General features: G+C 52.3%; 1 protein-coding gene across 7 annotated transcripts in view; it reads right to left on the reverse strand.

The window, feature by feature from the left end:
* The window catches only part of ADARB1 (adenosine deaminase RNA specific B1), a 116,288-nt gene that overhangs the window by 26,657 nt on the left and 64,271 nt on the right, over positions 1-25,360 (reverse strand). For all 7 annotated transcript variants that reach the window (XR_004683721.1, XM_035030037.1, XM_035030034.1 and 4 more), the window contains 7 exons: positions 23,579-23,653; positions 19,274-20,208; positions 15,610-15,724; positions 13,460-13,628; positions 12,693-12,841; positions 11,542-11,710; positions 112-293 (listed from right to left, as the gene is read on the reverse strand). Coding sequence is in view for 6 of the 7 variants with exons in the window: in XM_035030037.1 (XP_034885928.1) it covers positions 112-293; positions 11,542-11,710; positions 12,693-12,841; positions 13,460-13,628; positions 15,610-15,724; positions 19,274-20,208; positions 23,579-23,653 (1,794 nt within the window). In the remaining variant the exon portion in view is untranslated. The remainder of the gene's footprint in view (positions 1-111; positions 294-11,541; positions 11,711-12,692; positions 12,842-13,459; positions 13,629-15,609; positions 15,725-19,273; positions 20,209-23,578; positions 23,654-25,360) is intronic.

Below are 25,360 nucleotides of genomic sequence, written 5' to 3' on the forward strand. Positions count from 1 at the left end.
GGATATGGCCCAGCAGGGTTATCTGAGCACCGAGTGCGAGGCCCCGATGAGGCCCAGCGAGGTCATGAGGTCACGTGAACACAGACACAGTCACGCTGCAGGGGTACTTGCCGCTGAGCAGAGGCTTGTTGAGCGTGTACAGCGGGGGCAGGTCTTCTATGTTGGAGATCCGCTGGTACATGGCCCTGGAGAGGTGGTCGCCGTGGTAGAGGCTGCCCAGGATGATGCTCGAGAAGTAGATCGGCTCCACGAAGATGCTGAGCAGGGACCCCTGCACGCCCACCACGTTCCACCTGCAGGCAGAGGGAACACACTCTTGAGTGGAAGACGGGGTGTCGTGCCAGAGGGCGCCCACCCAGCGCATCGCACAGCTGCCTGGCCCACAGACGTACTTGATGGTGAACAAATGTCAACAACTAGCAAAAGGCAGCACTTAAACAGAACTGACACAGAGGGAACGCTATGAACGATTCTTCGAAACTGGGGAACTATCTCCTGTGACACATTACTGAGGCTTAGTGCCGGAAAGCGTCCATGAGCCACGTTTCTTGGGAGAGAAATCAAAAGAGCAAGTACATTTTTATTACTTCCAGTAAAAATAACTGCAGAGGTGCCTGGGGGGCTCAGTCGTTAAGCGTGCCTTCGGCTCAAGTCATGATCCCGGGGTCCTGGGATTGAGCCCCGCATCGGTTCCCTGCTCGGCAGGGGGTCTGCGTCTCCCTCTGACCCTCCCCCTCTCACTGTGTCTCTGTCAAATAAAATCTTTAAAAAAAAAAAACTGCAAAGGAGACCTTGAAAACCTCAAACTTGCTCCTTGCCGACAATCTGAGCCGAGCTTGGTTTGATACGTGGAGGGAGGCTCGGCCGGGAGGGGAGGGCGAGCTCGCAGCTGCCCTGGGTCACTAGTCACAGCACTGTCTCCGTCACCGGCAACCCAGGCTTTCTGCTCCAGCGCACCTACCCTCTCACCACGCGCCCCTGCCCCCTTCCTGAGTTCACAGATGGCAGGAGCCCATGGTGCCAAGGCCACAGGGCTAGGGAAGGCACGGCCCATGTGCTCCTGGGGCCAGGGGGCTGTCTGGACAAAGAGCAAGCAGTAACAAGGCAAACACATGATCGAGAACACAAACAGAGGTGAAATCAACTGGAGGGAAAGCAGGATTCCAAGAAAAGGAAAAGTGGGTGCCAACTTCAGGAAGGCTCCCGAGGGTGACCCTGACGCTCAGCCCCAGGAGGGGCCTGTGAGGTGGAGGGAGGGGCCCAGACAGACCCAGGAGGGGGGCGCAGTGGCAGCCGGGAGGAAGGCCAGGGGAAGGCAGCCTGAGGCCAGTGGGGAGCCCCTGAAGGACTTTGAGCAAGGCAATAGCACCATCTGATTTAATGGAAATATTTTTAGGCGACAACTCACCTGCACGTTCCTCTGCCTGTGAGCAAGGAGCTACATACAGGCGGAGGCTGTTGGGGGGCGGCCTTGGCTGCAACACAGGTCAGAAGTGAGCAGGGACAGGACGGGAGGCCCATGTGAGAAAGACCCTTGGGTCCAGGGGCTTGGGTCCAGGGGCTGCAGGGTCTGGACAGACTGTGGGGGTGGGGCTGGGGTGGGGTGCAGAGCCCCGCCCTGCCCCCTCTGCACTGCCCTCACCGCGAGGCCACCCATGCCATCTTTGGCTGCACACGTTTGTACGTCGGGCCCAAGTCCAGCAGGTCCCTCGGCCCTCGTGGAAACAGAGGGCAGTGCCCAGTGGGGTCAATGCTGGCAACCAATGGTGCACAGGGTCCACTGCCCAAACTCCTGACCTATCCAGCTCCATGCTCTATGCTGGAGCCAAACCCGCAGTCATGGGCGGGTGGCTCGCAGAGCTGGGGACCTCCTGTCAGAGCGGACCGAGGAGGTACCATTCGGCCATTGCCCCTGCTGGACCACAGGTCTCAAGTCACAGGTCCCCACCTGCTTTGTTGCTGTGTCCCACGGTGACCACGGCCCCCACCCCCAGTGGCTCATCCCAGAAGAGCCGCCATGGGACCCTGTGAACACAGGCCAGGCCAGGACACTCCTGTGCACAAAATCTTCCAACACTCCCATCTTCTCCCTAGAAATCACCATCATTCCAAAGGCCCCTCCAAGGCCCATCTGGCCTGGCTGTCCCTCCCTCACCACCCGCCTCCCATGCTTGGGCCACCAGGGGCAAGGGGGCTTCTGGCCACTCCTCCCAGGCCCTCTAGCCTGGAAACCGTCCCCAGCAGCCTCCTGGCCACAGTGCCCCCACCTCTCCGTCTCTGCAGGAAGTCCCTCTCCGTGGGGCCTCCCACCCACCACCTGTGTGCCCTCCTGTGCTGACTTCCGTCTCCACTCCCACCTCCCAGCACGCAAGCTCCATGGGGGAGGGGCTTCTGTTTTCCTCACTGACACAGCCTCAGATCAATAAATACTTGCTGAAAGGATGAGTCCCCAGTCCTGCATGTTCCTCCCACCCTCTGAAAAGTTCAATCACAGATTTTCCTATCTTACAAGAAAAAGCATGAACTGGCTGCATGCTTACAAAAACCACAGGGCACCCCTTCTTATGTAAATTCCAGCCTGGATAGGGGTTCATCTCTAAGGGGAATTCAGCCTCCCAGGGCAAACTCGAAAACAGTGATCTTGCAGAGCCCTGTATTTGTGCCGTCATTAATCCTGAACACATGCTTCGTGAAAGAATTCTAGCAGCCACGACTGCTCTGTGGAGGCCCTGGGTGGGAACGCGTGGGTCACCAGCCACTTCTGCAGACGGGCTCCTGCCAGTGCACCTTTCAGAGCACAGGGAGGGCTGGGAGGGTGGATGCAGCCGGGCTCCCGGCACCCAACGTCCCCAGGCAAACCTCTGCAAAGACGTGGGCCAGGCGTGCACACCCACCTCCACCCTGGTGCCCAGCTCAACCCCCCTCATGAGGGCACAGGGGTCCGCGGCAGGGTGCTGGGTGGTACTAGTGAGAACCACGCAGGGACCCAGGGGCAACGGCCTCTCTCTCCCCGCCCCAGGTGATTTCTGGGAGGCCAGGGCTCAGAGCAGGGTTGCCCAGCTGGGTCCCCTGGTGCAGCTTCCCCATGTCCACCCACAGCCTCCAGGGAAGCACATGGGGGCCCCTCCCCTCCACTGCCCTGCTCCCCCTCTGGCCTGCCTCTGCGTCTGCCACACAGGAAGAGTGGAGGAAGAGTGGAGGGCACAGGCCTCACCCTCGCCCCCCCACCCCACACCGGACTCAGGTAGGAGGTCCCTGCTTCCTCCCTCCCTCCCTCCAGACCCCTGCTCCTTCTCCACAGGACGCGCTGTGCGGCGCCCCGTGGCTCACTCTCCTCACTGGCCCCTGCCAGTCAGACAGATGGCACCTGCTGGCCCCCAGCTGCAGGACTGCTCCTCCCTCCCCATGCCCAGCCTGCCCATCGCCCCTATCCTGTGCTCTCCCGTCCGACGGGGACGTCTGTGGAACACGGTTGTGCCCCTCTGTGAGGGACACGGGCGGCCTCGCCTTCCAGAGGGGCCGCCCAGGACACTCTCACTCGCTCAGGGCAGGGTCAGCATGGCAGCCAGCTGGCAGCACCCTGGCCACCACAGCGTTTCTGGACGACCTTCCTGGCCCCCCGCCACATGCTGGTGTGACAGTAACAAGCCCCCCAAGCATAACTAAGCCTATGCTACTGAGGGACTCCAGGAGGACGGGGGCTGGTCTGGGGGACTGGGGGGCCAGACCATTCAGCCCAGCCCCCCACCCCCACTCCCAGGGAGGGCAGGGGGTGGAGCTGGTCGCCAGGGACCAGGGACTTACGCCCAGGAATGGAAATCCGCACAAGGGCCCCCAGCGGAGGGGCTCACAGCCAGGTGCTGAGGGGAGGTGGGCGGGACAGCAGGGATGCGCCTCAGCCCCAAAGCTTTCTCCTGTGTGTCTCTTTCACCTGGCTGTTCCCCAGCTGTATTCTTTCTAATAAACTGGTAAGTACTAAGTAAATTGTCTTCCCTGCGTTCTGCGAGCTCTGTTAGCAAATTACTGAACCCAAGGAGGGGGTCCTGGAAACCCTTGACGCGTGGCCAAGTCAGACAGAATGTGGGTACCCTGGCGCCCAGGTCCTACAACTGGCGTCTGGAGGAAGCAGCCCCGTGAGGCCGAGCCAGTACTCTGCGGGGTCTGCGAGAGCTCCAGGAGGCATCGCGGAGTCCTGGAGAAGTGTGTGGGGGGAGCCTGACGCTCCCGTGTGTAACCCCCATCTCAACAAGACCCAGAACGTTCACTTCTCCCCAGCAGAGACCCCCAGCCAGTGCCTCTGTATTACTGAGTTGTAGGAACTTTATCAGCTGAGTTCTCACCAGAAGTCAGAATCCCATTTTCCCTTTGTGGTTTTTTCTTTCCACTATACCTAAAGGGGTTTTATTTAAATTTCTAATTTAGTCAAATTTATTCATGTTTTTCTTTCTAATTTGGGCTTTCTATGCCTTGATTATGAAACCTGCTTCAGCAGAGGCCACAAAACTTATCAGCAGCCACTCTTCACGTTCAGCTCCTTCATCTAGCTGGAATGCGCTTCTGGGTGCCGAGTCAAGGGCCTGCTTTTCTTTGTGCATAAACACACTCCATAGGTCCAGGACTGTTTGCAGACCACAGATCCCACATGCAGCAGAGGTTGCGGCGGCAGGCCCACGCCCCTTCCCTCCATCCTGCGAGCCCCAGCTTCCTGCGCAGCAAGACGTGGCCCTCGACCAGGTTCTGGATGATGAAACGCAGCTGTCTAATGTGACCAGGCCGGTGGACCTGGAGGTGTGGCCCGGGAGGCATGCTGGGCTGGCCCTCCTGCCTGCCCTCCCTCCTGCTTCGGAAGCTCAGACCAGCTGCAGGGGATTTGGTGGGCACTGCAGGACCTTGAGGACAGAAGGCGCCTCCTGGATGCGGCAGGAAGACTGAATCTGGACGACCCACCTACTGTTGGACCCGACTCTCTCTGAGACAGAAATAAACTTCTGTATCGTTTGCATTTCCTCTAAACACAGGCGACCCTGACCGCCCGTCACCAGCAGTCTTACACCTGTCATCTGAGTGCTGGGATCTGACTTTCAAGGTCTGTGAAAAAATGATGACATTTAATTAAAACTGCATTAAAGTTACAGCTTTGTAAGAAACTGACAGTTAAAAGTACACTACTGGATTTGGTGTGTATGTGTGTGTTTTCCTGACGGACGACAGCCTGTCACTGTGCTTCTCTTTACCAGCCCTGCTGGTTTGGGGATGAAGTGGTGATGATCCCATAAAGTGAGCCGGGGTCTTTCCCTAGTTTTCTGATCCCTAAAATGGGATTCCTGGCTCTGCAAACATGCAGAGCACTCACAGACAAGCCGTCCAGGACAGCAGTTCCCCTTCTCCACGGGGAAATCCCTTTCTTCGCTGATGTCCCCCCTGGCGTGGGCGTGGTGGGTGGAGTATACGTAACGGCTCCAGATTCGGTTAACGTCCTCCACCCACGCCAACGTCAGGAATGGACGCTTCTCTAAAAGGTTTGTGTGACTCCGCGTCATCCTGGTGATGAAGTCGCCTGCAACCCCGCACACAACTCCCTACAGCATGTTTTAGCATTGGCTGTGTCCTGAACTGTCCCCCACTCCATCCCCAGCACAGCTGGGCCAGGCTCTCTGTTCCTGTCAGTTCCGCCAGCTCTGTTCACGTCATCGTCCTTTCGAAAGAACTTACACGGGGGTTTGTTACTACCTACTGTTTATTGTCTTTCAAAATAATTTCTGCTCTTTACTGCTTCCTTCTTTCTAAATATTTATTTGGATTTGTTCTCTTTGCAACTCTGTAGCTCTAGGGCTTTTTGTGATTTACTTAGTGATCATTTTCTAATTTCCGCTGTAATTTCTTCTTCTGGAAATTACTGAGGTGCGGCTGACACGCACCACACGGCGTGTATTAAGACACACACAGTGGTAAGAGCTGTGTTTGCTTGTTTTCAAGCAGGCTCCATGCCCAGCACAGAGCCCAGCGCAGGGCTTGAACTCACGACCCTGAGGTCAAGACCTGCGCTGAGATCAAGTTGAACACTTAACCAAGACTGAGCCTCCCAGGTGCCCTAAGAGGTGACTTGTGTGTGTGCCCTTGAGACCATCACCCCCAAAGTCCTCTCAGACCTTGTCCTATGCCCGCTCGGCTGCCCCTCCTCCTCTGGCCCCTCCCTGGGCAACCACTGGCCTGCTTTCTGTCGCTGGAGCTTAGTGTGCATTCTCTAGGATTTTTTTTTTTTAAAGATTTTATTTATTTACTTGAGAGAGAGAATGAGAGACAGAGAGCACGAGAGGGAAGAGGGTCAGAGGGAGAAGCAGACTCCCTGCCGAGCAGGGAGCCCGATGCGGGACTCGATCCCGGGACTCCAGGATCATGACCTGAGCCGAAGGCAGTCGCTTAACCAACTGAGCCACCCAGGCGCCCTCTAGGATTTCTGTAAATGGCACCACCCAGCAAGCACTCCTGTTTGTCTGGCTCTCTTGCTTTGCATCATCATTTTGGGATTTACCCATGGTGCACTGGGTACCACTGTTCATTCTTTTTTTCCCCAAGGAGTATCCCACTGTGTGGACACACCACCACGTATTCATCTACTTCCCTACAGTCGGCCATTTGGTTTGTTTCCACTTTCTGACTTCTACAAAGACAGCTGCTAGGCACACTTGGGTGTGAGTCTGGACACGGGCTAGGCACATCTTTAACTTTTTAAGACACTGCCGAGCTCTTCACAAGTGGTTGTGCCATCTGCATGCCCGCCCTCGGCGGCCAAGGGCATTGCTTCCCTGCATCACTGTCCACACCTCATACGCTCAGCATTCTGATGGATGTGCTTTTGTGCTTCACGTGCATTTCCCAGTGAGGACAGCGTTGAGCGTCTCGTCATGTGCTTCTTTGACATCTTTTTTGATGAAGTGCCCATTCAGATACTTTGCCCATTTTAAAATTGCTTTTCCCCTGTGTTGAGTTTTGAGGGTCTAAATTTTAATATTGCGTACAGGCCCTTTATCAGATACCTGATTTGTGAATATTTTCTCCCAGTCGGTGACTTTATTTCTCATTCTTTTAATGGTGTGTTCAAAAGAGAAGTAATTTTAATCTGATGGAGTTGAGTGCCTCTGGTGTATTATCTAAGAAGGTGCCTACCACAACTGCAAGCATCTTCCCTTGCTTTCTTCTACAACCTTTACACATTTCAGTCTATGATCCATCTCGAGTTAACTTTTGCATATGGTGCAAAATATGAAGTTCATTTGTTTGTTTTTACATAGAGATGTCCAATTGTCCCAGCACCACTTGTTAAAAAGACTTTTTCCCATTGAATTACCATTGCACCTTGGTCAAAAGTCAGTGTGGCTAATATGGAGCAAGTGGAATTTGAAATTATAAAACATGATGCCATTTACATTAATGACTCCAAAAATTAAATACTTAGGTATAACTCTAACAAAATACATACAAAATCTATACGAGGAAACTACCAAACTCTGAAAAAAGAATCAAAGAAATAAATAGGAGAGATATTCCATGTTCATGGATAGGACCACTCAATATTGTCAGGATATCAGCTCTTCCCACCTTCATCTAGATTCAATGAGTCTTAGTCAAAATCCCAGCAAGGTATTTTGCAGGTACTGACAAACGGATTCTAAAGTTCAAATGGAGGCAAAAGACCCCGAATAACCAAGACAACACTGGAGGAAAACAATGCTGAAGGACTGACACTCTGTGGCTTCACAACTGACTATAAAGCTACAGTAATTGTGATATTGTGATTTATAAGAACTATATTTTGCCCTTATATATGTTTGGTCTTCATCCATGGTTCCTGGCTCATGGCTCCTAGAACCCTTGGAATTTCCTGAGCGATGAGGGCCTCAAAGGTGTCTTTTGCTACATTAACGAGGTGACTTTTAGAAAGCATCTAAGGATGAGGGTTGGTTTAGAGGGGTGGAACTTCCAGACCCATCCCCCTCTCCTGATCTCCAAGGAGGGGAAAGGGCGTTGAGATTGAGTTAATCACCCATGGCCAATGATTTGGGGCGCCTGGCTGGTTCAGTTGGTACAGGATGAGACTCTTGATCTTGGGGTCGTGAGTTCGAACCCAACGTTGGGTGTAGAGATTACTTAAGAAATTTTAAAAATATTTAAAAAAATTTTTAAAAATCACCAGTGGCCAATGATTTAATGAATTGTGCCTATGTAATGAAGTTTCCATAAAAACCCCAAAGGACAGGGTTTGAAGCTTCCGGGTTGGCGGACATGTGGATGTGAGGAGAGCAATGCACCTGGAGAGGGCTTGTAAGCTCCTTGACCCTCTCCCCATGACCCGCCCTCTGCATCTCTTCATCTAGCTGTTACTGAGTTACATCCTTTTCTAATATGCTGGCGATTTAGTGAGTAAAAGGTTTCTCTGAGATCTATGAGCTGCTCTAGCAAATTAATTGAACCCAAGGAGGAGGTCTTTGAGACCTCCAGTTTATAGCTGGTTGGTCAGAAGCACAGGCGAGTTGTAGGACACCCAGCTGGTGCCGAAGATTCCTTGTTAGATGTGTGAGGGACCAATCCCTCCTACACACACATACAACAGAACTGGATTCAAAATCCAAATGGTAATCAAGACAGTGTAGTACTGGTAAAACAACAGACAAACAGATCAAGGCAACAGAAAAGAGAGCCCAAAAATAGACCCACAAAGATGAAGTTAACAGATCTTTGCTAAAGAAACAAAGGCAACACAAGGGAGCAACCAGAGTCTCTTCAACAGGTGGGGCTGGAACAACAGGATGTCCACACGCAAAAAAAATGACTCTAGACACAGACCTTACACCCTTCACAAAAACTAACTCACAGTGGATCACAGACCCAAATGTAGAATGCAAAACCATAAAGCTCCTAGAAAACAACACAGGAGAAAATCTAGATGACCCTAGGTTTGGTGATGACATTTTCCAAGCAACACCAAAGGCACAATCCATGAAAGAAATATTGACAGGTTGGACTGTATTAAAACTTAAAACTTTTGCTTGGCTAAAAACAATATCCACAGAATGAGAAGAAAAGCCACAGACTGGGAGAAAATTTTGCAGAAGATATATCCGATAAAGGACTGTTATCTAAAACATACCAAAAAAACTCTTAAAACCCAAAAAGAAAACAAAATAAGCTACCCTATTAAAAAATGGGTGAAAGATCTTAACAGACACCTCACCATGTTTTTTAGCTCTTGTGAGCTAAAAGTGACCATGAGTGAGTGTGGGTGAACAAGTATCTCTTTCAGTTCTTTGGGGCAAATACCCAGAAGTGGAATTGCTGGATCATATGGTAATTATATGTTCAACTTTTTAAGGAGCCAATATTCATGGATGGACTGATTTAACTTTATGTTAATTTTTTCCATTTCCATCCATAATTTCACAAGTCCATATAAAATGTGAGCAAGACATCTGGTGACACTTGAGCTGATTCTAAAATATGTACAGAAGAATAGAGGTACATAAAAAGCTACCTTTAAACATGCTGAAATGTCAGAAGTGTAAAAACTGTGTGATCCATACAATTACATCTGATTATGAGCTAATGGTGATTTGAGAGGCTCGAAACAGACCCATCTTTGTAAGAGAGTTCAGTATGTAATAGAGATGCCTTCACAGATCAACGAGGAAAACGTCAATTATTTAGTAGATGGTACCTGGAAAACTGATTCACTGTATTAAAATAATAAAGCCAAATTATTACTTACAAATACAAATGTGTTAGAGGTCTAAATTTGAAAGTAAAATGATAAAAATCTTAGAAAAAAAGTATGGGAGAATATTTTTACATCCTTAATTTGAGAAGGAATTTCTTAAATAAGATTCTGAAAGTGCAAACCACAGGGTGAAAAATTAATGGATCAGGTAATAACAAAACGAAGGTCTGGCACGGACCAAGTGAAGACATGGGTTTGGACTGGAGAAGACACAGAACTTCTGAAACCATCAAGGACTGCAGTGCAAACTATATGAGGAACATCTGCAGATGAAGATAAAAAAACCATGAGATCCCAAAGACAAATGGGCAGAGGGTGTCAACAGGCACCTCTGATGAGAAAGATGAACGACGGAACGGCTGCCCCACACCCCCAGCAGACGCCAGTCTTCAAATGAGGCAGAAACTAGCATCACGCACTGTTGGTGTAAGTGCAAACCATGTGAGCGTTCTGGGGCGCGTCTGATATCATCTGTGAAGTTCTACATGTGTACAGCGGAGATCCTGGATGGCGAAGGTCTAGAATGAGCTACGCTCATGGAAACTCAAGCTGAACCATAGAGGAGAGTTAGGGCAGACCCAAGTCTCGACCGTGAGGGAACGGACATGGCGCAGTCCATGAATATGACAGGGTCTTTGCAGAACTGAGAAGTAAGCAATCCGCTATTTATTACAGCATCAGGGACAGTTCCCAAACACTGGGTTGAATGAAACTATGAGATACAGAATAGCATTTAAAACACAATTCCATCTCCATAAATTAACAACATACGCATAAATACCCCAAAATGACACCACTGTGTATTTTTCAAGGCTACACACACACTGACATAAAAGTGAATGGAGAGTGGACAGAAGGACACATAATAAGCAAGTGAGTCAAGGTGGGCATAGTGAGTACCTGTGCTTGGGGATATCTAAAACATACCAAAAACACATCTGTTATCTAAAACATAGATTGGGGGGGGATGGGCCATGCGTGAGGAATCAAATTCTGTGTACTTGAGGTTCCCTGACAAGGTCCATTCAAGAAACTCAACACAAAAGCCTTACAGACAACCGAACAGGGTCGTGCGCATACATTCACACGGCTGTGACCACTCTGGAAGGGCAGCTTGGAACGCATTCACGTGGGTGGCTCTGAAGACGGAGGAGATCTTTGTTTTCCATGCTCTGTCCCGTTGAACTTTTTGCCATCTACCTATGTTACTTTTCTTTTCAAGTAGACATTTGTTAAAAAATAAAAACAAAGAGCTAATGCAACTGACGCTAGCATCCGAAGAAATGAGGCTTTTTTAAAAGTCTGGCCTGGACACATCTGTTTCTGAAAACACCTGTCACGTGAAGGCAAACGGGTGTGTGTGTTCCAGGCTCCAACCCCAGGCTCGCCGGCAGCCACCACCCGGCACGGGACGCTAGGGACACTCTGCTCTCACAATAACCCAAACTGGTACCTGGGCCACAAGCAGGACCTGTAAGGTGGCATCCCCTAGGAATAAGGACACTCTTCCTTTTTTCTGGGGGCAAACTGTTTTAAAACGTCACCATCTAGCACACGGACTCACTAGAAGCCCACACGTGCAAACACAGAAGCAAAGCAGTGTGAGCGGCCCAGAGCCTCCTGTGTGGAGGCCCCAGCTCAACCCCTGCAAGGTGGCCCCCAAAGGCACCACACAGAGCCTCAGTCCTGCAGAGAATGCGGGGAACACTGGAGCTGGAAACGCGGACGAACCGTGCGCCTGCAGGGAGCCCGCGGGCGGGAGGCCTTACCGCGCCATCTTGTCGCTGCAGGACATGGTGAGCAGCCTCTCGCCCTGCAGCACCCCGTCCCACGTCTGGAGGCTTGCATTGGATCGCACGGGAATTGTGCCTTCGCCAGACTCTATTTTCGTCCGCAGCTGTCCTCTGGCTTTGCGGTTTGGATGTCTGTCCGCTGGTTCTAGGAAAGGGAGGCCGGATGAGGGTCCCGCGGGCAGCAACCCCCTAGACATCTAACGTCAGCTCACGGCCCTGTGCACATGCTTATTCTCTCTCTCTCTAAGACAGACGTACAACATGGTAGAGAAAACTGGGCAGGAGAGGATGTAATACAAACCAAATTCAGGAAAGTGGTCTCCTCTAGGGGCTGGGGAAAGAGGACTTCCATTTTAACCAGAATGATTTCTATCATTAAAAATGAGCTGAAGCAAACGGGACAAAATGCTAACATTTGCTAATTCTAGATGATGGATATGTGAGGGTTATATATTTTCCCTGCATTTTTAAATGTTCCAAAAATTAAATTACAGGGATGCTGAAATAAATGCAGAGGAAGCATGCACGCACAAACATCTAAAGTGAGTATCTCTGGGTTACATGAACATGGACGATTAAAATTTTTTCTTATATTTTAAAAAAATATGTAGCAATTTTCCACAGTGCATATATGTTGCCTTTGGAATCAAGGAAAACAATGCACTCAGATGCTGTATTTGAGTTGCTTCAGCTTAGGAGAAGAGACGAGCACACGAATCACTGTATAGCAGAAGCATGGGCCTCACGTGATGGTGCGCCAGGGCCCCCTTCTCACTAGTGCGTGCCTGCTTCTGAAATGCCCGCCACTCCCGCAGGTACACACACATCAAATCATGGCCCGTCCAAAGCCCAGATGCAGAGATACAGACTGTATCTGAGTTAATACCCTTACTTCTACTCTAATTCCTTAGTGCATCAGAGTCAACACGTCTCGTTCAGTCAGGTCTCCTCATCAAATTATTCATTGAAAAGAAAAACCTCATGCTTCTATATATTCCTATCAGATCCACTTTCAAAGCTGAAATTTTCAAGAAAAAGAAGAAAAGGATATTCACGTAGGTTTACTCTTCGGTCTGTCACTACGTAACCCCGAGTCTGCTCGAGACACTGCCGGCTGAGTCCCATACCTTCCAGGATCGGCTCGTGCGGTGAGAAGATCCTGGCGTCCCCACAGGGAGACGTGCTGATGTACAGATGGAACTGAACACTCTCCTTCAGCTTAAACCCTCCCCGCTCGGACTTCTGAAAGATGGACCGTTTTTGATCGTCTTTGTTACTAGAAGGAAAAGGGTTGCAAAAATGATCTTTCAAGCTGTATACAGTCAAAACTTTGTCGTAATTTACAATGACTTTCAGAGGCCACTACTTTCAACAAAGTACAGATGAGCTTGAACTGGGATGTTGACGTGTTGATGATAATTAACACAGTTAATGACTGAGTTCACTCAATAAAGAACAAGTCATCGGAACGTGAGTGACCTTCCCTTCTTCTCGTTTAGGACTTCGACACAGATAGGCGACACGTAAGAAATGGCTTGGTAAAGAAAATCAGCTCAGACAGGTGACTAGAATGAATGGCCCGGTCCCCAGGCGGCTCGGTTCTGCTCAGGTTCATGCCACGCAGACCAGAAGCACACGGGCCTGAGCACAGACCTCAGATCGACGGCCACATGAGCCACCACACGTGTGCATGCGTGTGTAGTATTCGCCCGACTGGATTTTGTAGCTTGAGCATCATGGGAAAACAGGACCCAACCTCATCATTGCCAATAAAGTTACTATTTTAAGAATTTTTCAGAGATTACAGAAACAATGAAGGTTTTGCAATACATTCTGACAGGAGGGAATGTTATTTAGAAACTGCTTCCTTTAGTTATTTACTTACTAAACTTACTTTAAGTAAAGCTCAAGTTGTGTATAAAGAAATCTAAGCAAGGATCTCCGAGCTATAATTTCTGCATGGCAGTCATTTAATGCAAGGCCACGGTCACTCATGTACTCGCCATTGATGCACTTTGTCCCCGTGGAAATACTGATCACCTTGGCGTCTTTCACATCTGTGCCTGGAAAACAAACGAGAAATTACTCCTCGTGGCTCGCTGTGCTCCCGGGGTCTGCCGTGAGTTCTCAGTGACTTCACTTTTGGGGTGTGATATGCACCCCTGCCCCCAATTTGTACCTGGGCAGACTCAGCCTCTGCAAATGGCCTCCCCCTGAGGACTCACGGAGCAATGTTCCTGGGAAGTGAAACTCCCTCGCTCTTTCGTCTACAGATTCAAACCTAAGGAAGGTATTTCCTCTGGATGCAACCAAGTCTTTTCTTGAACGTTTCCCAGCAGACACGGGGAGGGAGCACCAGGCAGAGGCAGACTAAATGGTCTATCAAAGCGCCAGCGAGGCTACGAGGAAGGGCGTACCGCCACCCGAGGGACAAGAGGGGCAGAGAGGAGGTGACCCGCGGTGTGTTGGTAACGGCACTGGACGCACCGCCAGTCTGGCGGACATGTGCTGGCAGACCACGTACTCCAGACCCGGGGCAAGACGTGCACACGGCCCGAGAGCAAACCTCACTCGCCGGCAGCTCCACGGACCGTGTGCGCCCCGAGCAGCAGGCGCAGCGCCAGGCCTGTTAGGTAAGGGTTTCCACCTCGTTCCCACGACGTGCTCTGAGGGGCACGTATACCAGTCTCCATGTAGCAGATGACGAGCCTCAGGGGTCAAACGGCCTGCCCAAGGTCATTCAACCAGCCGAACCCGGCCATCCGACGTCGGGGCCCCGTGCCAGGGGCTGTACCTGCTGGGGTACACCGTGGCCCCGAGCTAAAGGTCGCAAGTGAGATGCACAGCAAGGTGCAACACGCCCCGGGAGCTGGTGTGCCCCCTCTGGCCGGCCTGGGTGGACCCGGCAGCCGCTCACGCCTGCCGCGGCTGGAGGCACAGAGCCTCACCCAGGGGACGCGTCACTCCAGGGGCTGAAGCGTTCGCCTTCCGTCATGTGAAAAAAGCAGCAAAGAGAGGGGCGGGGAGAACACAGGCATCACCACCAGAATCACCCCGAACCCCGGGTGACGTCCAGAGCACTTCCTCCTACCGCAGGCGTACCCTCTGCTGCGCCGAAGTAAAGACATCGCGCAAGAAAAAGCCGTAATTAAAACAGCACTCAGGTTTCCTCGGCCGTCAAGGGGTGGGCCAACGCTGAGGAGCATGAAATCACGTCCTGCCCACGATGGGACAGAGAGCTGCCTCGCGAGAAAAGGACAGTGCGTTCGCCCACATGGAGGACGGGGGTTTTCTCCCTGGCTGGCAGGTGTAGACACATAAAGCGTTCCCAGCTCGCTCGCTCGCTCGCTCTCCGGCCCTAGGGGGCTTTCTGCACGTGGAGGTCCAGGCTCAGACAGCCAGCGAGGGGCCGAGTGCTTGTCCCAGGGCAGAAGGCCCCACAGGAGCAGGGATCCAGGCCTGGGCCACCGCTGTGGTCTCCTGTTCCTGGGAGTGGTCCACGGGCAGATGCTGCTCAGCATCCTCACCCCTGGGGTGCGGGAAAGGACTCAGGGGGGTTCCTCGCATTGGTGGGAACTTCTGTGTAAATTTAAAGGGCTCCTTCTGCCATCCTGAAGTGTGCTTTTTACCTGTGCATTTTCTGCTCTTGCTAGAGCTGCCTGTCTCCCACATAAAAGTCCCACAGAAACTAGCTGGTAGCGTCCCCACTGATTAAGCCAAATGCGTCCCATTTGCAAATGAAGCAGGAAGGGGGAGGTGCCATTTTGCTGGATTTTTCCAGAGTCGATCAAAACCACTCACATGTGATTACAGGAATCAGATATTAATACAGTATGCTTTCTCCAAATAAGAAAACCTAGGTTAAAGAAACGAACATGTAGGGGAAAATGTGAGTGCAGTTCCTACATTTGCACATGACAGGGATTCTGAAGGATTAGGAAAACGGCCCCCTCAGTGTCATAGAGGTGGTCCCAGCCTGAGAGCACGTCCCCTCTCTGTTGGGCAGGAAGCAAGGCAGGCTGACATGCAACACCAGCGTTTTACCTGTTGTCATGACGATGCCGGCAAGAACTTTCCTGCGTGCGTGAGGAGAGGAGAAGTTGTCCGTCAGATCGCCAAACTTATCCAGCACCAGGCGGGCCACGGCATCGGCTAACACCTGAGGACCACAGCAGGGAGTCAGGGGTGCGGCCTGCACCCGCCCCGTGCACACCAACAAGGCCGTCCCTTGACAGTGGCCTTACAGATGGCTTCTCTTCTGGAAAACCACACAGGCTAAACTGGCAAACGGGCGCGCGCGTGTGTGTGCATGCTTTTTCCCCTCCAAAACATTCCTTGGAAACAGAGGCCCCAGGAGCACTGGAGGCTCTGGCTGGAGTCCTTCGAGTGTCTCACGGAGAGGGACAGTCCAGAGCCCACGCCACCCCTCTGGTCCTCCCAATAGCCCAGCCCTGCCCCTGGATGAGGACGCTGAGGCAGAGACCAGCCAGAGCGGTTTCTCTGGGCCACCTGCCTCACACCCTCCACGACTCTGCACCCAGCTCTGCACCCGGCTCACCCAGCCTCCAAGGAGCCCTGGAGCAACAGGGCTTTTGAAGAAGTGAAAGCGCTCCTTTTCTGACCACAGGAGGGGTGGCCGTCCACTCAGGGACTGGCCGGGCCGGGGAACACGCCCTCAAGTATGCCCCACAACATCAGGGCAAGAGAAGGGGCAGGGGGAGAACGACCTGGTGAAGAGCCACACGGCTGCGCTCAGCCACGGCCCGGGGCGCCTGCCGCACGTGGCTCAGCCACGGCCCGGGAAGCAACGCCCACGAGAGCCTGCGAGGGCACCTGCCATAGACCTAGCCCACGCCAGACGGCACTGACGGCCACGCTCTCTGGGGACGGGCTTAAGTGTGGCTGGCACATGGCCAGACCAGACAGCCTGCACTGGGGGGAGCCCTTCCCAGGAGCAAAGGCATCTGTCCAATCTTGTTTTCACAGCTTTTAATTTACCTTGGATTCTAGTGTTTCTGGGAAATGATGCCTGACAGGGGGTGTGTGTGAAGAGCTGTGTCCTCCCAATCTCACGCCTGACGATCAAACAGCTACATCGAGTGTCCCCAGTTTGGCCCGTAATAAAACACTCCCCAAATGGACAGAAACGTCCCTCATCCTAAATGATGACTTATTTTGAACAAATGTCACCAGGATTTCTTCCTCCTGCCGTTGCCCCAGTAAGTACCAAGGAGCCCCAGAAGACTGCGCTCCAGCGGGGGGCGGGGAGCGTGGACAGAAGACGTGGGGTGGCAGGCCCCCTGCACCCAGAACAGAGCATCGGTGCCACACGTGCAGGTGCAGGCGACACGGTGGGGAGGGGATCAAAGATGAAGGACCACGTGTTCCAATTTACGTAAGAGAAAAAATCCTAAGAGAGATTAAGGATAAGCCACAGAAAAGAAAAACTTCCGTTTCATGGAAGGTTGGGCCTATCTCCAAACCCCAGAGCTCAGAGACACTCAGATGGAGGTCAGGCCCTTACGTGGACCCTCACTGGTCAGAGGCAGGCATTTTCGGCACCGAGACAGTCCCTCCGACCCCTCACAGAGAGTACAGCCTCCTTCCTCCGGGTAAAGAAGCGACTCTCTCTCTACATGTTGGGCGCAGATGCAACGAGAGTCATACCCATGCCCCCACAGCCCCAGGCAGCACCCCTTCCCTGCAACAGTGCCCAGGAGCTGACGGCCCGGTTCTGCAGCTCTCACAGAATCCACCACTGACAGAGGGCTCTGCACACCTCACGTGGCCACGACGTCCGGGTTTAAACCCTGGAACGCCCTATGAACACGATGAAGGCAAGAAGTTCCAAGACCAGGGACTCAAGGGCTACTCCAGGCCAACGGTGAGGATGCTCACCACTCCAGAAGGCACACTGGAAACTTCCAATGCAAAGATTCCAGAAATCAAGCTGCCAGGGCTGATTCTGCGCAGGCCACCCCAGGTCCTCCAAGGAAAGTGTGGTCATACCCTGAGCTCCCGCGGGGCTCCAGAGACACCACAGTGGGGGCACAGGGAGCAGACACGGGACACGCAGCTCCACACCAGCACCGGGCGCTCGCAGAACTCGGGCAAGCGGCCTGGGGCAGGGCTGAGATGACCCCTGCCCGTCTACCCCTCTCCTTTAGACCAGATTCCCGGAAGCCCCTCCCGGTGAGGCCCACGTGGCCCCCAGCAGGGCTCTGGTCTCAGCTGCCACGGAAGTACAGGCCCAGGCCGGGACCCCCGCATGCCTCCCCGCCACGGTGTGACCCCTCCACCCTGCAAAGCCCAGGCACCGGGGGTTCCCACATTTGATGGGATTCCAATCGTCTCACACGCGACTCTGCTGAGGTCAAGGGCAGGCAGGGGCACCAGACACCGGTGTGAACTCAAGCGGGAAGATACTGAAGCAAACAGGAGACCTGGAAATAAAAGTCCCAGGGAACCAGCACCACTGACGTGTGAAATGATAAACGGACTACTATTCGTCTGAAAAATGTGCGTAAGAGGTTAATATGGGATGTGATTATTTGGTTCATTAACTACCAGTAGGATTTTCAAATACGCTACTTTATATTGATGCTGTATTTGGTTGCTTTAGGCAAAATAAAATAAAGTTTCTTCTTCTAAAACCTAGGAGTACTGGTCACCTCAGGCAACAGCACGGAGAGGTTACCCTACTCGTGTTCAAAGGCACCAGATAAGCTGTGACACTCGGATTCTTCTAGGAGAAATACAAGCTGTCCCATCTAGCGACCTAGTCCCTTCATTTTTCCTGATCAAACCAGTACATGATTTATCTTCAACATCAGTAATATTTTGACAAAAAGGAATAAAGAAGGGTGGTCAGATTTTCTCTCTAAAAGGATAATTTTTACACTAAAAACCTGGATTTCCAAGAAGAGAAGCAATACATAAAGAGTTCTAGGATTTAGAGATGCCAGCTACACACTATCTCCCCGTTCACATAAGCCATGAGCCCACCCTGAAATCCCCCATCCTCACCCTGGTCTTATGTGGGAGGGCCGTCCAAGACCAAACAAGAGCGGCCGCCTACCTCCAGCCGAGCAGCAGGGAGACCCACGTGGACCCCACCAAGGACATTCCAGGTACAGATTCCAGGGCACCTTGAGTGCCACTGAAGGTCCCCTTCCGCCCCTCGCCCCTCTGCCCCTCCGAGAGGCTCACGCCTGTTGTGGGGTGTCCTCGGCCCGGCTGGCCCCTCAGCCCTCAGCCCTGCTGGAGCTGCAAGTCACCCACCCGTACCCGCACTAGGGGTTCAGCTACTGGCCAGCCGGCCTCCCTTCTGTGCTTGGGATTCCCTGGCGAGACTTTGCGGAAACGCCGCCGAGCTGCTCCTGTCACAGGCTGCAGCGGGACGTGGGTCCCCACAAGGGTGGATTATGTGGGAAGGGAGCCACGGGTTGCCGTGGGGCACAGGGCAGGGCTCGGCCTGGAGGCCACTGAAAGCACTGCTCTGGTGGACGGGGCTTCATGTGTCCCGCCCGCACGTGACGGCCCTGGACAGGCCGCCCAGCATGACCCGCCCGGCAGGGCAGGACCGCCCGGAGCCAGACTTACCAGGGACGTTCAGATGGGACATCAACAGCGACCAGGAGAACGAAGCCCTGTCTGAAAGCACTGTCAAGACACGGCCACCGTTTCCGGCAGCGGCACGTTTCCTCACCTGCGGCAAATGTAACTGAAGGCCCTCGCTGGGGATGGGCTGGCGAGACGGTGTTTGATCCAGGTGCAAATTAAAAATGGCTGCCAGTGCGGACTGCGCAGCCCGGGCCTTGGCGAGCTTTTTGTTCCTGCCTGAGCCCTCGAAGAACTGGCCGTCCACCACCACAGACATGACGAAGCTCTTGGCGTGGCTCTCCCCGCTCTCGGACAGGAAGTCGTACTTGAGCCCCGGCCGCAGCTCATTCAGGATCATCACGGGGTTCTTCCCGCTCGGTGGTGGGAACGGCGGAGGGCCGGGGAGAGGAGGCTGCGCCAGGCTCGCGGGCGCCGGGGACGCCGCCAAGCTGAGGTCCCCGCTGGAGCTGAAGGAGTCGTCCCCGTTGGAGCCCAGGTAGAAGGGTATTTCCGACCTGTCTGGGGTCTCGAAGCCGTTGAAGAGCGTGTCGGGGAAGTCGGCCTGGTCGGACGTGAAGTCCGTGTTGGCGGACAGGGTCCTCCCCATGGCCAGGTGCGCCTCGGAGGCGTTGGGGAACTGCACGAAAGACCGCAGGGCCTTCTCGGCGGCGTGCAGCTTGGCCTTCTTCTTGGTGGGGCCAGAGCCCTCAAACACCTGCCCGTTAACTTCAACGGACATGACGAACAGGGGCGCGTGCACCGGCCCGGTCTGCGAGAGCAGCGCATACTGCAGGCCAGGCTTGATCTCGTTCAGCTGCATCAGGGCGTTCTTGGGCAGCGCGGGCCCGGGCGGCCGCCGCCTCTTCTTCAGGCGGAACTTGGCGTGGCCGTTGCTGCCCTCCTCCAGGGGCCGCTTCCGGCTGGCGCCACCGCCACCCCCGTTGGAGAGGGGGGCGCCCTCGCCAGGCCCGGGGGCGCTGCCGTCCTTGGGGGGCACGCTGTCCAGGCTGCAGCTTTCCTTAACATCTGTGCTGCTCGAACCTGCGGTGCCCAGAAAGAGTAACTTACAACGCCTTCGTTGCAGGATCTTGTAAATGCAAAATTTATAGATCCCTTTATCTCTTTGTAACTGGTTAAGTGATGTGTGCTTACACCCTCTGTTCCTCGTTGTGTGTGCAGAAAGCTACCACTCCACCCAGGAACCAACCCCCAGACGCCACTCCTAGTTAGCGTCACCAACCGCTCGTGCATTAAAAGCTGAATCTAACTTATTTCTGCTTCCTTCCTACAAGAACATTCTGAGGCATCTAGAGATGCTCTATCCAAGCTTATCAAAATGTGGGATGCTGAACTGCTCCTGAAAATTCTCCTGTCAGTGCTGACACATTGCCCCTCCTCTCCGATGTCCCTGCTCTCGGGCTCCCGGGCTCTGGACAGCAGCCTCGTCCAGAAGAGGAAACAGGGTTTAAAACAGGCATTCACAAGCTAATCAGCTTTCAGATCAATGTGTGCGGTTACTTGACCTAGTGCATGAATCGATCTCAGAGAACGCCTCGTAAATGCTGGGAAGTGCTCCAGACTAGTGGAGATTTCTGAAGGATGCAGCTTCACTTCTAGTACATGCTTACCCTGGTTCCATGCTACACGGGGACTGATTTACCTCCTAACTCTTACAAAATTCCGTGATAGGGAAAAATATGTAAAAAAAAAAAAGACATAAAATTAAAGCTGCAAACAGTCTACAGCTTCCTAACTTTGTAAGTAAAGCCAGCGATTTTTATCTTTTTTTAAAACAAATATTTGATGGATTTACAGAATAATTTGGTTATCCCACCTTTTAAAGGTAGTTCTATTTACAATTAATAAGGATAATTTTAAAACTCTAAAAGTTCATGGCAAAATAAGTATGATTTTGGTTTCAAAAAGGGGAATAAAAAAGTATTCATTCTTCCCTGTAAGTTTATCAAGCTTTTTAAAAAAAGAGAAAAAAACGCCTTGCTTTCCTGGTTGATTTTCACAGGCCGCCTGCCGCATGAAGCGCAGGAGTGCTAAGCGCGGGGCTCTGAGGCACTGTCTGTGGGACCTGCCACGAGCCATCAGAGAGCTACGGTAAGTAACCACAGCAGCTTCTGCAGGTGTAAGCGGCCCCAGACGTGGGGGCCCTAGGGTCCTTCTGCTAGTCATCTACGTGTAGACTCTCGTGATGCTGAGCAAACAGCTCTGTGGACACGGGAGGCAACTGGGACAGAAAGTCTGTGCTGACGGCTACCAATCCCCGAAGTTCAAGTCCTCGAGCTTCCAGGGCTGAGGTGTAAAGACTAACCCCTGGGAAACGGCCTCCGTGCCAAGGCAGAGATGAGGGGACGAGAGACGGCTCTCTGCCGACGGCAAATACTCCCCAGGGCTCCCAACACACACACCACTTCTCCCAGTTGACAAAGCTGATGGAATGGACACTAAATTTTCATTTATAACATCCTCCAGCAAAAGCTCAATAGGTTACTCCTTTCGGTGCTCAGAAGAAAGAGAGGTTAAAAAGGGCAGAGCGAGACAGATTTAGATTAACACGTGAGCAAGAGTCGCACACGCCACGTGAGCACTTACATCCTGATGCTGCTGCCCGTGGGGGGTCACGGGCATGGGGGTCGGGCCACGTCACGGGCACACACACCCTCTGACACAAAGGCCGGCCCTTAGGAAATAAAAATGACCGGGGCTGGTGACAGATAAGCTTGAGACTGTAAGAGAAACACGCATCCTACAGTACACTTTACACAAATCCCAGGTTGTTATCTGCTCCAGGAGCGCTCAGATCCTGCTCAGCTTCCGTCTAATTAGACGTGCTACTACGCAGAGGAAACCAGTATTAGACTTAGGGAAAGAGGCCCCACTGTCACAGCTCTTAGACACACACGTGCTGCTTTATTCCACAAACGTGAACGCGGCCGTGATAAGATCTTCCGCTGCCTCTGAAATGGCAGGACATCTAGGACTTCCCGCCACTTCCAGCTCCGGAACCACATTCATCCCTCCCGCACCATCACTCAGAAGATCCCTTTATCTTGGCAAGTTACCACACGGTCTACACACCGCAGTTTCCACCCCAACCCAGTGACTGCCGCCGTGGACGACAGCCCCAGTCCCCAAAAAAGGAGGCTTGGCCCACAGGTGCTCACGCAGTCCCCACGGGGGGCAGCGCACGGGGAAAAGTGGCCATGCCAGCGGGACGGACCCCCGAGGAGGCTCTGATGGGGACGGCAGCCTACAGGAAGACAGCTCACGGAGCTGTGGTCTCGCTGCTGAAACAGCAACCGCTCATGCCTTCTCACGCCCCCGACCGCCAAGAGAACACCTCCCGCGCGGTTCGTGTGACAAAGGCCCAGCCCACTGCGTCCCCCGCAGCGGGGCCCGCGGGGCAGCCGGGCTCTGCCAGGTGAGCTACTGGGTGCTCGGCAGCAGACTAGTTCAAGGGCAAGGCCTCCGCTGCTCAGTTTTGGAGGAAGTCACAGGGAGGTGCACTGAGCTCTGTTCTAGTCACGTGACCACTCTCAAGAGGCTGTCACTCATCATTTACACCTGCATGTTCTTCCTTGAGAACCACCGAACACAGACAAGTGAGATGTACACATACACGTATATCAGAAAGATGGTGCTTTGCTGTAATTTCCCTACTAAAAGCTCCCAACTTCGATGGGAGCCTTTAAATCTTACTCAAATGCATGGCTATCTGGGGTTAAAGATAAAATAGAAGACAGGTGTTCAGGGAACTTCTTTTCACAAAGAACACCGCTGTGGGAGGGAAGCTGTGTGCCCCTGAGGCTCACCAGCCTGCACCCCAGAAAGAACCGTGTGGGACACGGAACAGGCCCAGCAGGGAGCTCGGGTCCACAGCAGCCCAAAGGCTCGCTGACGTCTTGCAAACAAAATCAGCAGCCTCATGGGAGCCTCCTTCCCTCAAAGCACAGGGAGAACCCATCGTATTTACAGGGAAAAATTTAGGTAGTGTCATCCCAAATGACCAAGTACTTAAATCAATCTCAAAGGGTATTTTAGATTTGCACAGATGAAAATCTGGCCACCAGTAGAAGACCAGGCTGTGACATCGCATGAAACCATGCAGCTCTGTGGGAAACGCGTCTGGAGGTGAGTGTGCACCTGCAGGTACACGCACGGTGGCCCCAGAGTGACAGACGGTCCAGACACACGGCTTTAGGAAAATGCCCACAGCAAGTACCAACATCACTGTAGAGAATACATCAGAAATTTAAAACATGCCTTGTTAATGATGTAGGAAATACTGTAGGAAAAAAATCACTTTCCCCAAATTAGTCTCATTAGAAAGACTGACAAGAACACTAAGGTTTTAATGGAGGGTTAGCTACTTGGTGCTACATGAGAGGCCAGGTCTTACTCATGTTTTCTTCATCTTCTGTGTCCATGGCAAAGGACTTCTGAGGGCTTCTTGACTGGCGGAGATGGTTTCTGTCTGAAAGACAGCAAGAAAAGAATGTTCAGCGTGTCCGTCACATGAGCAGATGAGGTCAGCCTGCCCCGAGGGAACGAGTACAACATTACTACAAACTCAAGAAGAAAGTCACGAAGCAAGGGTGGTTAGGTCTGCTGTCGGGGACAGAGCATCTGCACGGCCCAGGACACCACAGGACGGCCGACCAGGGCTGCGCTGTCAGGAAGGATGGCACAGGTAGAAAGGGGCCACCCCGCGATCAAGTGCCACTCCGAGGAGGGCGGCCCCGCAGCAGGGCTGGGCCCCAGAGGACAGTGAGGACAAGGATGTCTCAGAGACAGCTCTCCCACAGGACGGGACGAAGGCGCACCAGGTCATCACGGAAGATGATGGAGCCACACACATGCCAGCCCACCTGCCGCTGGATCACTGCTCTCGGGACTCTGGTCTGGGTTATAAACTGAAGATGCAGAGCAAAAACACCCCAGGGTTTCACCTTGCTGCTCTTCTTCATCCCGAACAGCATCTCGTATGGATGCAACTAAAGAACATACGACTATTCAAATCAGATCTAATTCCTTAGCAATGTATAACTTCTTATTTTGTTGACAGGAGAAACCACAGGAAATCCTCAAAGAACAGTTACTCCAATGATCTAATTATTAACAAGTTTAATGGTCTCCTTGTCCTGAATACTGTAGCTATACTCTGCAGGACTGTGTACTAATGCATAATCTGTAATAAAGGACCCATCACACTGAAAGCAAGGAAAAGAAGACTGCAAATGTCGTAGCCACATTTGCTTCGTATACAAACAGAATTTGTATTATATGTCACTGAAAGGCAAATCCAGTGTTTTTAGGAAAACAGTAACTAAAACGTGCTAAATCATGCATATGTTATAAATCTCTCTCATCTATCTAAAATGCATATAGTTTTCATGACAATCATTTATTAACAATGTTGAATCTCAATGTATACGTGGCAAATTTGTTGCTAAAAGTTAAATGAGTTTCGGGGCGCCTGGGTGGCTCAGTTGGTTAAGCAACTGCCTCCGGCTCGGGTCATGATCCCGGAGTCCTGGGATCGAGTCCCACAGAAAAAAAAAAAAAAAAGTTAAATGAGTTTCTACTTAGAATCCTTTATTCAGGGGCCCCTGGGTGGCTCAGTCATTAAGTGTCTGACTCTTGGTTTTGGCTCAGGTCATGGTCTCAGGGTCATGAGATGGAGCCCCATGTCAGGCTCTGCACTCAGTGGGGAGTCTGCCAGAGATTCTCTCTCTTCCTCTGCCCCTTCCCACTGCACTTGCACCCACTCTCTCTCTCTCTCTCAAATAAATATTTTTTAAAAAATAAATATCACCTGAATAGCTGATTAAGGAATTATTAGTCATTTTAGGTGTGGAAATAGCACTTAAATTTTAGTGACATACTGAAGTGTTTAAAGATGAAATGATAACATCTGGGGTTTATTCTTATAAACTAACACAGTATGGTGGGGGAGAAAGCAGATGCTGTCTGGGCGAAACAGGGGTCGAGGTTGGTATGCTCATGCCGGCTGGTGGGCATGTGGGGGTTCATTTGCAATTCTGTATTTGCATGTGCTTTAATATTCCCATTATGGCAAGTTTTAATAAAAAAGGAACTTCCTGGGGCGCCTGGGTGGCTCAGTCGTTAAGCGCCTGCCTTTGGCTCAGGTCATGGTCCCGGGGTCCTGGGATCGAGCCCC

Source organism: Mirounga leonina, unplaced genomic scaffold, assembly GCF_011800145.1.
Source record: "Mirounga leonina isolate KUSES-001 unplaced genomic scaffold, KU_Mleo_1.0 Mir_353, whole genome shotgun sequence".
NCBI lineage: Eukaryota > Metazoa > Chordata > Mammalia > Carnivora > Phocidae > Mirounga > Mirounga leonina.